This window comes from Tachysurus fulvidraco, chromosome 16 (genome assembly GCF_022655615.1).
Source record: "Tachysurus fulvidraco isolate hzauxx_2018 chromosome 16, HZAU_PFXX_2.0, whole genome shotgun sequence".
In the NCBI taxonomy this organism is placed as follows: domain Eukaryota; kingdom Metazoa; phylum Chordata; class Actinopteri; order Siluriformes; family Bagridae; genus Tachysurus; species Tachysurus fulvidraco.
Window position 1 is genome coordinate 4,463,810 of NC_062533.1, and position 15,328 is coordinate 4,479,137.

Below are 15,328 nucleotides of genomic sequence, written 5' to 3' on the forward strand. Positions count from 1 at the left end.
GCAAAACACCACGTCAGCTTAGGAAGGGTTGTTAATTAGCTTATTAGTTGTTGTGTGCAAAGAAGACACTAACATGTACAGGACAGAGGATTCTGCAGGACCAGATTTGGCAACCTGAGAAAAAAATGTTATGTTGAATGAGTTTCTCTTTAACCTGTTTATTTAAATCTAAACTCAATTCCTGTCCATTCAAACCGGATATGCGTCATCAAACTCTGTCTGATGGTCCATTTTCCCTCGCAGGCTCTTATTTTTTTAGTTTATTATAGCTTTTTTTTTCGTTTTAAATCTTTTCATTTTATTTTATTTGTTTGTTTGTTTGTTTGTTTGTTCTCAATAACAAATGATAACAGATAACAAAATACATATTATTCAAACATAAGGGACAGTAACACACCATAAAAGAGAGGAAGAAACAAAATACAAAAAAAAAACACAAAGAAGTGTTTCGAGCAATACAATTAATTTAGAAAAGAAGAATTAACAGCCTTGTAAAAGTCTGTAGTTTTCACAGCTTAATAAATAACTTTTTATTTCCAGCTTAAGATGGAAAATGCTTTATTTCTTTTCAGACCACTTTACATTTATGGATGTGAAACTTTCCAACTAAAATAAGCAAATTTAAAAAATATGACTTTTCACCATTTTACTTTCCTCATAAAAAAAACATATTTTTTCTGTATATTATTTTGTGTCCCACAAAATGATTAAAAAACATGTTTGACATCGAAGTCCAAACCAATTTCCAATTAATATTCTCAAAGAACCTCTAGTGAAGTAACTCCCTAAAAAAATCATTATTACATTTATTGTCTTTAACATTAACACCATTCAAAATGATTTCTTTTTAAAATGTTAGTTTCTTATCAGATTCCATATTACTCTCATATTATTTTTATTCCATAAAAACCCTGCAGGAATTGCAACAAATACAATGCTATATAGTTTTTATTTATTTATTTATTTATTTATTTATTTATTTATTTATTTTCTCAATACTATATAATTTATTATAGCTTTAACCCAATTTATGTTGTGTTCATGACATATTGACTAGGCTAGATTTCTTAGCCAATCACCGTATTATATTTTCCTGACGCGTGCACCAAGTAGACCAATCAGATTGGCCCGAAAGCAGGCTAGCAGGTTTGTTCTAGTGTGAACGGCGGTGTGGTGTTAGCCGAGTTAGCCGGTTAGACGCTTACCTCAAGTTTACACACAAGTTTAACCGCTTTTATGAATTCGCTTCGTGTCACATAATTTCAGTTACTTTATTGTTGCCTTGGTCAGTTTTTAAAATGCCTCCCCGGGCCGATTTTCGGCTTTACGAGGCGAAGTTTTTGTTGGTGCTCCTGGTCGTGAGTGCAGGACGAGTCTCTGGGATTCAGGAGGAAAACAAATTAGCTGAAGTGCAGCAGCCCGCTGAGGTAACGTTAACTCTTTAACATGAAATACACCTCAATAAAAGTGCTCACTTTGGTGTCTTGGCTTGTTTATCTTCCCCTAGAGAGAGTAAACTTGGTGGTAGCTACGAGGCTAAAGACTGTTTGCTTTATTTATCTGAAATAAATTAGCCGGCTAGCTCTTTAACCACATCCACACAGGCCTGGGTTCTCCTTTACCTCCTGTTCAGTGGTCTTATTTTCTGTTTATACTCAGTATACTTATACTTTCAGCTTATTTTATAAATAACATCTCCTTCTTAGATGTGTTTTTTGTTTTTTGCTGGAGCCATTAAAGGTGTTTTATTTTACATTTATTTCCTACACAAACTCCATAACATTAAAAATGTCGATTTAAGATGTTTGTACTCTTAAATAATGTCTCCAGTGTTTGTGTTAAACATTTCATCAGTTCATCTCATCATCATCATCATCATCATCATCACTTCAAAACATTGAGAATTAAATGACCAGTGATTTCAGTGACCAGAGGTCAGAAATATTATTATTATTATTACTATTTGTATAATTATTAAGATCAACACATTTATCTTAACATCCCACTGGTTGTGTTTCATTAAAAATATGAACCACGGCAGTAAGACACATGGACGTGGCACATCTTAAATGGACAAACATCCCACCACCTCCTTTATTTCCTTTTATATTTAATCACTTATCCCATGGTAAGATCTAATATTTTCGCAGGTTTCTCGCCACTTTAATTGTCACTCCTTTCATGTACAAAATGATTCATTACGAAATAACAACTATGTCTCTGTACAGAAAGCTCCAACCGGCCAACCTGCAGCTCCAGTCATCAGTCCAGACGAGCCGAGTAAAGGCAACCTGGGATTTATCCATGCGTTTGTGGCAGCAATTTCGGTCATCATCGTCTCCGAGCTGGGAGATAAGACTTTCTTCATTGCCGCTATCATGGCCATGCGATATAACCGTCTCACTGTTTTAGCAGGGGCCATGCTAGCTCTAGGTCTTATGACCTGCCTGTCAGGTAGCGTAACATCAGCATTTCTTTGTTCTTTGGATACTGGCAACCGGTGTTGAGACACAGGGAAGCCAGAGCACTGCTGTTTTGTCAGACTAAAAGTTTAATGAAATTGTTGCTACTGTCATGTCAATATATTCCAGCTATGGCACAAACATTCCTGATCTGCTGGAAATGAAATTGGTTGAATGGTTATTGAGTAAGTGAGAGTAGGATTTGGGCCAGCTTGTGATAAAGGCAGTGAAATTTCCCTGATGTCACATGTGGTTTTGTTTTTTGGATAGATTCTCAAAGCACTGCTTTCATCCTAAACTAGATTATGTGAAGTGCAACTCTGTTTTTAGTTTCAATAACCTGACCTACTGTCTATCGATATCCAAAGAACTCTAATGCAAAAAAAACAAATGCAAATGACGTGAAGTTTGAGACTGGTGATGGATGTGATAAGACAGCAGCAGAGAGGAGTAGTTACACATTAATTTGGAGTTACAGTGTTGGCATTGTTAGAGAATATGAGTTACAAATACAGCATGTCCTTTCATAAACCAACAGGATTTACATGATTTCATCGTTTGGTTTTTTTCCCCTTACGGGTGAAAAATGGTACTAACATTGTAAAAAAAAAAAAAAGTGTAATTGTCGCTGCTTGGTACTGCCATTGTTCCTGACTTTCTGGACATGCTGCAGACATGTAAATCAGTCAGACAATGAAGGAAATTTCTCCTTAGCCCTCATTTTCCATTCATCTTAGTTGCTGGACTGGAACAGTTGAGCTACAGTTTTTTTTGCAGTCAAAGCAGCACTGCATACTTGTTTTCCTGGTTGGTGCAGAAGTCCTACAGCTTCAGTCTAACTCCACAATTCACTTGACAGTTTGATTAAAGGAGAAAATCTTTTTTTTTTTTTTTTTTTTAACCAAAGGGCCATTGAATTCGCAAATCTGATTAATTGCCTCTAAATCCACAGGTCTGATGGTAATGCTGACTGTAATTGATTGTGTCACATGAAAACATAAGGCCTTTGTGGTTTTACAGAGACATGATGACTTTATTAAACTTGTGAAGAGAAAGGGGAAAAAGACAGATTGTTAATTGGTAACCTGACCTAACCCGAGTTAGGCTATACGACACACTGTCATGCTTTTTTTTTTTTTTTTTTCCCCAAACAACAGAAAGCTGATTATATATGATTACATTTTATTTTGTGAAATGATTGATAGATACTTTGTAGGTGTCGGCGTGTACAGTGCACGTAATTGCCTGATGGAGCATGTGCAGTATGTTTGCAGGGACTGCAGACTGAAATACTGATGCACCAGCAGTACACCTAAAGCAAACTTGTTATCTGCATCTTCTGCAGTACTCTTTGGTTACGCCACCACCATTATCCCTCGGATCTACACTTACTACATCTCCACCGCACTGTTTGCCATCTTTGGTGTAAGGATGCTGAGAGAGGGGCTGAGGATGAGTGCTGATGAAGGCCAGGAGGAGCTTGAAGAGGTACAGGCTGAGATTAAGAAGAAAGATGAGGAGGTGAGTCCACCGGCTAAACACAATCTTGTTCCTGATGTTTGAACTGAAATAGGGCAATATTTTATTCATCTCAGTCGGTGTGTTGACTTCCAGCTTCAGCGTTATAAACTGGCCAACGGGGCTCCCGATGTAGAGGCAGGTTCGTCGGCGGCCGCGTCGCCTCAGAGGAAGTGGCACAATTTTATCTCGCCCATCTTCATCCAGGCACTCTCACTCACTTTCCTTGCCGAGTGGGGGGACCGCTCTCAGCTCGCTACCATCGTCCTGGCTGCACGGGAGGTCAGCAATCACACACATTCAGCTTTACTGTGTACATAAAGCTTTGGAGGCAATAAATTAAATTATTATTCCTGTATATGAGGTGTGTTCGATATACTTTTCCTCCCCTCCTTTGTGAATGAATGTCAGTGAGATTAAACTCACAGCTGACATCAAAGGAAAAATTGTGTTTTTTCAGACGTGCAAACTTTTATGCATTTTCCGTATGAACCTTTCAGTTGCCACTTAACAGAAAAAGCTAGTATGAGCCAACCGAGGAGTGATGTGCCACTTGTTCGGGTGTTTTTTAAAAAAAATCCAGGTATTAACTGACAACCTAGAAGCCACCCCTCCCTCCTTCAGCACATCTCACATTCTCATCTAGAATTACACAGATGCATTGTAGCTTGTGGTGGCTGATCTTTTGTCGCCTGTGTCTAGTTACAGTAAAGTTTCAGGACTGCTATTGTATACTAAAGCAGTAAAGGAAAATGTTTCCTGTATCGGTGTGTGTGTGTGAGAACTAGTGCCTAAAGCATACTGGATTAAATGTTCATCTCATGAAAGCCTCATTCACTGTGTAAGTGCGCTGCTGTGGCTTTCACACGTAACGACTAAATACGGATTCCACATTAGATTCCAGTCGCGTGCATTTGCGCTGCAGCGTCAGAGTTGGCAACCCAGTGGTCAAAGTGAACGTGCATCAGGATTCCTTTGTTATAGTTTTGTTCCTGTTGCTTATCAGTCACAACCCTGCATTGCTGTAAAAAAAAATAGATCTTTATCTGCTGCCTGTGGAAGTAAATAAACAGAAACAGCTTCTATATCTACCTGTTTGTTTTTTTTTACCCCCTCAATACCGACTTGTTTGGTGCAGGATCCTTTTGGCGTGGCGGTGGGAGGAACTCTGGGACATTGCCTCTGCACAGGCCTGGCTGTGGTTGGTGGAAGGATGGTGGCTCAGAAGATATCCGTCAGGACCGGTGAGATTTGCCGCACACTGTGGTTTAATCTATGCAGTTTTCATTAATGTAAAAGATTTCATTTCTGTGTTCATTTATTTTCACAGTTACGATCATCGGTGGAATCGTGTTTCTCGCCTTCGCTTTCTCGGCCCTCTTCATCAAGCCGGATACCGGATTCTGATAAAAGGACATGTTTTCTGGGCTCAGTCTGTAAATACTGGCTCTGAAATGCTGTACCACAGAGGCGGACTGTAAACAAAGGCCACCCCACTGTTGACTGGCGGCCTGTGTGTGTATGAGAAAGCAAAGTGTTACTGTATAGACCCAGTCACAACTGCTGCATTAGTTTTTTTCCGTTAGTCTTTTTTTTTTTTTCCTTAATCATGTGAAGGGTGTCATTTAAATAACATTAATTTCCTTTACTTCTGTCCTTTTATCATGTTCCTTGTTTCTTCCGTACGGTTTTCTTCTGTTGTCCTTTATCATGACCCTGCAGCCAGTGAGCACCAGCCTCACAGTGCAAAGCACTAAGGAGCACATGCAAGGAGCAAGTCCTCAGTTTTAGATCTTTAATTATGTACATCACCGTGTCCTTTCACTGCTGGGATGATGCCTATTCGTATCAAGATTCAGTGTGTAATCTCGCAAGTGTAAGATTTCTTCACGACCGTGGTATAATTTGGCAATAAACCCAAGAGCCACCTACTTCTGATGAATGTGTGTGTCGAGCGAAACTTCAGGGTCATGGTGTTAGTTTTTCTGTTCCAACTAGAGCACAAACGGCGTGGGGAAAGATCAGAAAGTCGGTACTCAAGTCGTTACTTCCAAGATCCTGATGGACATGGAGAGAAGAGTGTAGTAAAGAAATCCCAGACAACCTGACGGTCGTACGCATCCCTTTCTCGTTTACTGCTCGAGTGTTGAAACTCCAGTGCAAATCCAAAGAGGCTAAATTTTTTGGGGCATTGAATGAAACTTTCCCTCAGCTAAGCTCTCTTAAGACTTTTTAGTAAATCAATCACTTATGTTTTTATTCATCTTCAAGCAGTATGTGTGTGTGTGTGTATATATATTTCTTTCTCCTGTTTTCTCAGCTCTCGGAGTTGACATTGCTGGGTTATCTACAGTTCAAGGTGACTTATTTCTTTGTCAATATTTGACTGGATTTATTCATCTGTAAAGGGCAAATAAGTTCACTATTCATTGAGAGTTAACTGTATAAATTGCTGTAAATAATAAATTAAACTGTCGGTATGGCTTTTTATCCTTGCAAGGTGTCTTGATAACGGATGTGATGCAGATGGAATAAGTCGCTAAAGGGTTTTAAAATGAAGCCGTGGGTAAAAATGACTTCATTTCACTACGACTCAATGTGAGGTCTCAGAACTGAATGTGTCTGGATTTTAATGCGGACGAATCAGACAGACAGTGAAATAAAAGGACAAGAACAAGGCAAACGTCAGCAAAATCAGCACTGTTCTCTGAAGGTTTAGAATCCGTCAGACATGAGATATCAAGTGTTTTATTTACCAAAAATAGCATGGAACACATTTAGAGAACACATGTTGGTCTGAGATATAGCTTCTTTTTTTTTTTTGTTTGTTTGTTGTTTTTTTCAAATATGTTTATTTTCAAAATCGAGTAAAGGAGTGCAAACTGCACCATTCGCTTCAAAAACCTCCATTATGGTTCTGTTAGCGTGGCCCATCAAACGAACCCCGATGCAGCACATACACTGATATTACAGCACCTTTAACACAGCGCACAGCCTTCATTCTCCCCGCTGAGCTCTGCAGCATCGCTCTGTACAGCTCGTGCTGTGGACTGGAAATGAATGCACAAAAATGTTCAGACTTTATTGAACCGAAAAGATTAAGATTAAGCCTCTTGAACTCCGCTAAAGCATGTACTGACCAGGTTGATTTCATGAGCCAACCACAAGTGTTCTGCAAAACTAAAACAAAGACACACACGACAAGAAAACACTGAGGGACATCTAGTGTGTATGGTGAAAGTACAGAACATTAATTCATTAACCAGCTCCTTTCGTGTTAGAGTTTCAAGTACTTCAAGGACTAGTTTTATATATATTTATATTTATATAATAAAAAAAAAGTGTTCTTTATTCATATATACTTGCAGCTTTTTGGATACACTAACAAATGACTTCACACCATTTGAAATTATAGTGAATGCCAGGAAAATGTTACAGGACACCCGGTTTTACAGAGAGGTGGCTGACTTGTGAAAGGTGCGTAGAGATCATGATATTTCAAGTGTTGAGAGAGAGAGAGAGAGAGAGAGAGAGAGAGAGAGAGAGAGAGAGACGGTAACCGACGTGGGCCTCTGACTGTTTTGAACTAGCTGGAAGCAGCCATGTTTAGTGTTTACTTAAATCTCTCTCACACACACACACACACACTCACACACACACCTCCTCCTGTTCATGCGAGACATTAACTTATCATCGCTGTCATTGATTGCTAGTGTTCAGACTCTAGTGTTGGTGTTTTACTCAAAAGGAGTGATTGGATGCCACATTGTGTAGTGTTGCTGTTTACAAGCAATTAATAGCTTTTATCCTCCCTGAACTTTAAAAATTAGGAGTTAAATCAGCAGGACGTGGGCTGTGATCAGGTGCCTTTGTATTCTTATTTACTGTATGCATTAGAACGAGTACGTGCTGTACAGCACACCGATTTAAAGCTTTGTCTTCATGAGCCGATTCAGTGTTTTGATCCTAACTGCGCAGAAGATACACCCAAGTTTAATGACAGTAAATGCCAGGAATTAAACAGGTAGAATCGGGTGCCGCTCCTTTTAGATCGGAACGAGATCCTTCCCTTTACGGATTAGATCGTGGGTTAGTCGGTTGTTACTACTGACCGATTGTAGTGTTTTTTTGCTTGGAATCAAAGCTAAAGAAATAAAAATTGTACTAAAAGCAAACTTTTTTATATATATATAGACAGCGACTATATGTTAATTATCGGCATGTTGGAGTATAAATGTCCATATTTTAAAGGCCATAGCTTGAAAATCCTTTCCTTCAGCAGTATTTTAAATGAAGTACGTAACATGACGCTCACATCTTTCTATCTCACTCGTTCACAACAGACAGAGAGAGGAAGGGCTCCGTCATGAGCCCGACTGCATCGTGACACAAAAAAAAATTCACTCTGGTTCTCTGGTGTGTCAAAGTTTGTTTAAAATCTTTATCATCTTATAAACGTAGCTATACTTTTTTTCTGTTCCCATTCTTAACAGCTGCATACTTACAGATACAGGGGTGTGTGTGTGCGTGTGTGTGTGTGTGTGTACTCTTTCTCTTCAAAACTCTTTCCAGTGCTCTGCTCTGACCTTAGAAAAATATCTACTTCAACAGGTTATATGCTGCTCTAAAATAATCTCTGTTTATTAGACGTTAAAGATTAAGCTTATGTACGTGGGTCTTACATTCATTCTGTAAAAGCACTGCCACTCAGATGTATAACGTCTGTATGAAGTCTGAGACGGCGACCGATTTAATGAAAAATACATTCTGTTCAGCTTATACATCTATCCCTAAGTAAGGATGAAATCTAGCTTATTAGTTATGTACTGCATTTTTTTTTCTCGCCTGTTTAGAGATACAGATTCAGTCTCAGGACAGGTTTTGTTGCTGGAATCGAATTTTGTTTTCACTCCCAGAAAACTTAACAGCTTATCAGAAGCCCTCGGAGAGCTGACGTTCAGGCGACGAGCACTACGAGAGCCGTGCTACAGACGGATACTGCAATGGTGAACGTGTGACTGGACCGGCACTCCTCTGAACGGCTGGAGGAAGAAAGATCCTGAGAAGTGGAACATGGGACCAGGTCTGTGCTGCCATGCTGAGGTCTCATGTGAAGTACTGTACATAGGAATTATTGCAACCCGTTTCTACTTGAACTACCCTGAAAAGTTCAGCCGTCCTTCTTTTTTTTGTTTTGTTTTGTTATTTGCAGAAGGTAAGAGAGTCATGCAGGTTTCGAAAAGGTAAACGTTATCGTTTCTAGAAAACAGATGCGTCACACAGGACATCCAAAAACTTCGATCACTTCACTTCGACACGAGACGGAAATTAGTGACTATACGCACGTGACGTGACCAAAAGTTTATGCACCCCTGATCATCAAACTCTCATGTGCTTATCGATAATCTCGTTCCAGATGTATTCTCCAGTCTTCTCTGAAGGTTTTCCACTAGATACAGGAGTGTGTGTGTGTGTGTGGGGATTAGTGATCATTCAGCTACAAGAGCATTAGTGAGATCAGACACTGATGGTGTAAGAGTGAGGAGGTCTGGGGTTCAGTCGGTATTCCAGTTCATCCCAAAGGTGTTCAGTGGGGTTGAGTCAGAGTCAGGGCTCTGTACAGGACACTCGAGGTCTTCATCTCAAACATTAACACACCATGTCTTCATGGAGTCGTCCCTACTACCGGTTGCCATGGTAAAGTTTATTTATCAGTGGGTGCTGCAACAAGCAAATCAGTTTTCTTGCTGCTAAAACGAATCATCGTGGAGGTAGATTTTGGTGTTTGTGTATAAAATTCAGCAGTGTTTATCTGCAGCATTTCAGATGAGATAAAGGAGGAACGGTGTCCTCGTCGTCGCCGATCACATGCACTCTACCGTCTTCACTTGTGTTGGTAATCGATGCAGGGAGTGGCTCCGTTTTTTCATAAAGTTCAGATTTTCTCAACTTCTTTGCATTGCAGAAGCGAACACAAACACAGCTAGTGCTCGTGTCGCAGGAAGCCACACTCAGCTGTCGCTGAAAACCACTGACCTTCCTTTTGCTTTGTCACTGCAAGTCTGAACGTAGCATCGGCTCCCGTTGAAAGGAATCGGAGACGACGACCTTCAAGAACCGCACTCGTCGGTGATGGTCGGGGTGCACATACTTTTGGCAGCGTAGTGTAACTATAAGTGCTATAATATATTCAGTGAAATCTAGGATTGAACAAACGTTTTGGGAACAAGTGTGTGATTGTCCAAGTTTTAAATGCGACCCACACGAGCAGAAGAAAAGAAACGGAAAAACCTTCACTCCAGAATCCCGTTCACGAAGGGCTGATTGTCCAGCACTCCTTCATTCGTCTTTAAGTAAACCATTTTATATGGATGAAGCCGAAGCTCACCGTGGATCTGGAGAATCCAGACTGGGAATAGGAGGTGCTCTCACACACACACACACACACACACACACACGTTCCCACCAAGAGGTAATTTCGAGAAACCAGTCTACCTGCTGGTGCGTTTTCTGGAGGTCAGAAGAAAAGCGGGTCAACGTAAAGCAATCCCGCAAGGATACAGAGAGAACACTAACCTCCACACACACACACACAAACCCAAGCTCAGGATGGATCTGGGGAGTGGTGAGGTAGCAGCGCTAACAGCTGTTTGTGTGACATTACTTTTACTCCTATCTGGTGATAAGTTCATAACAAACCCCAGACTGATTCGTCATCACTGCAACTCTTGTAACCAAGAAGCAGAGCTGTCAGGAAGGGGAGAATCTACATAATTAATAAATAAATAAATCTACTTATATACTATAGTTTGGACACCTCAACTGATTAAGACCTTACAGTTTCACCAAAGGCCTGAATGTAAAGTGCTTTTCAAACATAAGTGCTAATGTTTCCTTTTTTTGGGGCGTCTCTAAGTCGTCATCGCGGTCATCATCGCCGAGGTCCAAAGCTCTTACAGCGTGCGTTCCTGATCTCTCTGCGTGCGGCTTTATCGCGGCAACTAGCTGACTGACCGTTTTGCTTACATCTTTCATTGCATTTAGCAAAAGCTAAAAGTCTCAGAAACAAAAACAAAAAAAACCTGTTCGTGCAAACAGAGGACCGTGTGCTAAGCTTTACTAGCGACTAGGAGGTTTTTTTGGTAAAGGCTAAATTTCATATTAGTTCAAATTGACAGTGATAGATTTATTCTATCATAGCTTACACATTACTGTAAAACAAATATAGCTTCATTTATGGCTTGGCACTGTGTGTGTGTGTGTGTGTGTGTGTGTGTGTGAGAGTTTTTTTTAAATATATATTCATATTATTATACAGTATGCGGCCATGAAGGATTATTACGTGCTTACGCACACGTCGCCCGTCGTGTATAAGCGTCTAAACTGCCGTCTGACACCTGAGTATGTCATGTCTTTCCTGAAAGCTCCTGATGAACCCTGCATTAAAGCGTCTACGTTTAGCATATAATATATTACGGATTTACATCTCTGTCGGGAAGCAAAGCTAACCCTAGGCCTGCTCTCTCGATTATATACAAATGGAAACTATTCTGTACAGTTTAGAGGTTAGAAATAAACGCATCTCGGTTAAGTGTACAAACAGGAAAAAGGTATCGGTAGCAGTGTTAGGAAAATATGATGGTGTCCGTTTTTAAACAAACTGTGACACACAAAGCAGAACCAGCACTTTGCAGAAACACACACACACACACACTCACCAACCCCACGGCAAAGAGGAAGTCCGTGAAGTCATCAGCCATTAAGTGTTTTCTCTTTTCCTTTGAATACTAGAAAAACAAGTATATTCAAAGCTACAAATAACAGACTACACTCTTTTTTTTTTTTGTATCATGCATCAATATAAAATATTAGTTTCTCTTTGTTTCTCCATATATTTACACATTAATTTACAGGTGTACTATACAATAAAAGCTGAATCCACATGACAAATCTTAAAAATATTTTCTGACCCATAATTACTCTTTTCTTTCTATCTATCTATCTATTTTTTTTTTTACATGGAAAATACAGAGATGAAAAGAAGAGGTGTGAGAGAGCAGGGAAAGGGAGGAGGAAGAGGAGGAGAAGGAGAGAAGAACAGGCCGACGTGTGCCGTCTGTCCTACAGGACTTCTGTGAAGCCTCGACTCGTCGTCTCTCCGGCCTTCAGACTGGAGCGTCTTGTGTAAATGAAGACGTTAATGGGTGACCGGATGACGGCCCACCTCACGACTTTCCTCGCTTCTTATATGGCGTGAAGGGTGAAAAATAAACCAAGGGTTCCTTTGCTAGCTTAATAACTGCTCAGCAAGTGTGCACTATACTTCCCAGAATTCAGTGCAAGCATCCAGACGTTGGTGAGGGATGAGATGTAGGCTGCAGAGACACCAGGCAACAGCACCTCGTTTCGCTTTAAGGCGAAGAACAGGTACGGTTTGAATACTGTTAAAACTCCTGCTTTGTCAGCCTGCACAACAGACCAACAGAGATTCCTGCGTCCTCGCCACACAGCTGGCTGTTGCCGGGTTACTGGGGCGGGGCGTTGGAGCGGTCAGTCATACCGTCTGGCCTATGAGAAGCCAGCTGCTGCTGCTGTAACTGATGCTGAACCTGCTGCTGCTGCTGTTGTGTGGTTGTGGCGAAGGCGTTCTGCTGCTGGAGAGGAAACGCCGCCTGGAGGATCAGCTGCGCCGACTGATTCCCGTGAAGAAGTCGAGGTGCCTAAATGGGACGTAAAGAAAGCGGAGTAAACGTCGTTATTCTACAGTGTTGTGGATTGGGGTTTTTTCTGCTGGTCTTTTCTAACCATAGCTGTTTGTTTTATCTTGGTACAGCACTCTGCTGATCCTGACTTGCCCCTATCTTCGCCTCGGGGTCATAACAGAGGTAAACTTGCAACGTGTAATTTTCCATAATCGGAATAATCAGAAAACACATCTTCAAATAGAAATGGAAACTTGTTACCTAGGCAACGGCCTTTGCAGGGATCTAGTCATTTGTTTTTAGCGATAAGGTCAACACTTTTTTTCTGTTCTTATTTCCTTGTGTGCATTTTCTAATATCCTCCACGTTGACAAACTGATGAAGTGCTGCCACTGAAACAGGAAGTGGTTGATGATTGTTTCTCAAGATACACTTTGTTCTTTGGAAGGATGCCAATAACTGATATGCTATTTCAGGATTCCATTATTCTGTAATCCATGATAGAAAGAAAAAAGAAACAACACTCAGTTCACACACAAACCTCTCTCACCTGGAGGAATTGAGTCTGGTTAAGTGGAGTCTGGTTTTGGCTTTGTGGTTGTGTGCCGGTCGGCGTCTGGCCCTGCTGCTCCTGTGAGGCTGTGGGTGCTTGCTGTCCAATGCTAATGGTCTGAGTTTGACTCTGCTGTGGGGCAAACGGTGTCATCACCTGACCCATAAACATGGTGGTCGGCACCATGACGGCGCCACACGCCATGGGCCCCGTCACCAACTTGGTGAGGAGCTGAGGGGCTGCTGGGAATCTGGAGAGAAGAGGAGGGGGTGAGAGGAAGGGGGGGGACTTTATACTCAAAATAGTACAGCTGAACGTGACAGACGAAGAGCCTTAGATACCGGGGCAGGGTGAAGGATTAAAATGCTGCTGCACTGCTCTCTTTATGTAGAGACGAAGCTGAGGTTTACTCACACTGGTGTGTAATCTTTGGTAATGTAGGAAAGCTCACGGAAGCGAAGCTAAACTAAGATGTCGAAGAAAATTCAGAACTCTGATCAAAACTACATCGTGAACTCTGAGGATCTGACGTGAATTACAAGAGTCGATATGCAGGATTTCCTTTAACGGTGCACTGTTTGTGTTCCGAGTTCATTTCATTTTCTACCGCTTATCCGAACTATCTCGGGTCACGGGGAGCCTGTGCCTATCTCAGGCGTCATCGGGCATCGAGGCAGGATTCACCCTGGACGGAGTGCCAACCCATCACAGGGCACACACACACTCTCATTCAGAAACACACACACATACTACGGACAATTTTCCAGAGATGCCAATCAACCTACCATGCATGTCTTTGGACCGGGGGAGGAAACCGGAGTACCCGGAGGAAACCCCTGAGGCATGGGGAGAACATGCAAACTCCACACACACACACAAGGTGGAGGCAGGAATCGAACCCCCAACCCTGGAGGTACGAGACAAACGTGCTAACCACTAAGCCATGAAGCATGATGGATGAAACCGTGTTTGGATAAATTTCGAAATGTAATCTAATCCAATAAAGCATCTTGAAATATTAGCGCTTTCTCAGATGGACGAGCCGATGATGAAGATATTACACCATAATGTACACCATGTTATTATAATATAAAGTACAATACGGTAAAACATGTGTAAAATAGTCAATCTAAAGAGTAAAGAGTTACCGTAGCTGGCGGTCCTGAGAGAAGGTGGCCACGGCGGTCCCACTCGAGCTGTTCTGGGCTAAACTGGTGGAGATCTGCACCACGTTGGCTTGACCAGGCTGCGAAATCATCATGGTGTTGTAGAGAGATGCAGGCAGGGCTCCCTGAGGAGACTGCAGGGTGTGGGACGGCCTCTGGGACTGGAGCAGATACACACACACACACACACACACACACACCAGAGTACAATTTATCATCTTATCCATTGTTTTATCATCTTATGCATCAATTAACCTTCTTCAGGTTACTTGTAATCATCTGGGACTGGAGCAGAGATTCTCTCTCTCACACACACACACACACACACACACACACACACACACACACACACACACAAGAGTACATTTTATCATCTTATCCATCCATTAACCTTCTTCAGGTTACTTGTAATCACTGTACACTGACTCGGCTTGCCCTTTATATCTGATCCTTCTATAAATGATTGTACAATATAATAGATTATTGATTATGTTTAATCGCATTTTATTGGTGACCAGCTGCTGCAGTGAGAAACAAGACTAGCCAATCAGATTCATCCTTTTTTTTTTTTTTTCAGGTCTCTGTCAAATCTGACATCTACATAACATCTACTGACATCTACTATGCAGCAATTTACATTATATTTCATGGTAATCTTATTAATATGGTTTAAACTGGACGACAGAAGACCGTGATTATAGTATCGAAACGATTAAATAAGTCATTTGTGTCATTTCAGCTTCTACTGTCTGGCGTTCACATAGCGGATTAAGCACACTGAGGTCATCAGCATCACTGTACAGTGAACAACTTCTAACTTCTTGCACAGTAAAGCACTTTACATGTTTGTGTTCATTAATGTGACCTTTCTGACAGAACACACACGACTTCAGCCCTGTGCATGTGTCTGAAATAGATTGCAGGTGA

The 15,328-nt window shown here is 41.2% G+C and overlaps 2 protein-coding genes across 5 annotated transcripts in view; one reads left to right on the forward strand and one right to left on the reverse strand.

Moving 5' to 3' along the window:
• The first annotated feature begins 1,118 nt into the window (after positions 1-1,118).
• Positions 1,119-6,468, forward strand: tmem165 (transmembrane protein 165). 2 transcript variants are annotated; one of them, XM_047801515.1, is made up of 8 exons: positions 1,300-1,427; positions 1,855-1,934; positions 2,042-2,128; positions 2,229-2,454; positions 3,808-3,983; positions 4,077-4,262; positions 5,119-5,224; positions 5,311-6,468. In XM_047801515.1, exons 3-8 carry the CDS (start codon positions 2,126-2,128, stop codon positions 5,385-5,387), a joined length of 774 nt encoding a protein of 257 aa, XP_047657471.1. In that variant the 5' UTR covers positions 1,300-1,427; positions 1,855-1,934; positions 2,042-2,125; the 3' UTR covers positions 5,388-6,468. The 2 variants fall into 2 exon arrangements, with proteins under 2 accessions (XP_027001961.1, XP_047657471.1); XM_027146160.2 differs by lacking the exons at positions 1,855-1,934; positions 2,042-2,128 and having other exon boundaries at positions 1,119-1,427.
• Positions 6,469-6,712: 244 nt separating this feature from the next.
• clocka (clock circadian regulator a) overlaps positions 6,713-15,328 on the reverse strand; it is a 60,069-nt gene continuing 51,453 nt past the window's right edge. For 2 of the 3 annotated variants that reach the window (XM_027146154.2, XM_027146153.2), the window contains exons 21-23: positions 14,384-14,562; positions 13,233-13,485; positions 6,713-12,700 (exon numbers count right to left, since the gene is read on the reverse strand). In XM_027146154.2, the coding sequence (XP_027001955.1) occupies positions 12,506-12,700; positions 13,233-13,485; positions 14,384-14,562 (627 nt within the window). In that variant the 3' untranslated portion in view covers positions 6,713-12,505. The remainder of the gene's footprint in view (positions 12,701-13,232; positions 13,486-14,383; positions 14,563-15,328) is intronic. The other variant, XR_007138078.1, reaches the window with a different exon arrangement.

Coding starts and splice junctions, on each gene's coding strand:
- tmem165 (XM_027146160.2), top strand. CDS start 1,299: ATGCCTCCCCGGGCCGATTTTCGGCTTTACGAGGCGAAGTTTTTGTTG. Junction 2,455..3,807: donor TCTTATGACCTGCCTGTCAG/GTAGCGTAACAT, acceptor CATCTTCTGCAG/TACTCTTTGGTTACGCCACC. Junction 4,263..5,118: donor TCGTCCTGGCTGCACGGGAG/GTCAGCAATCAC, acceptor TGTTTGGTGCAG/GATCCTTTTGGCGTGGCGGT.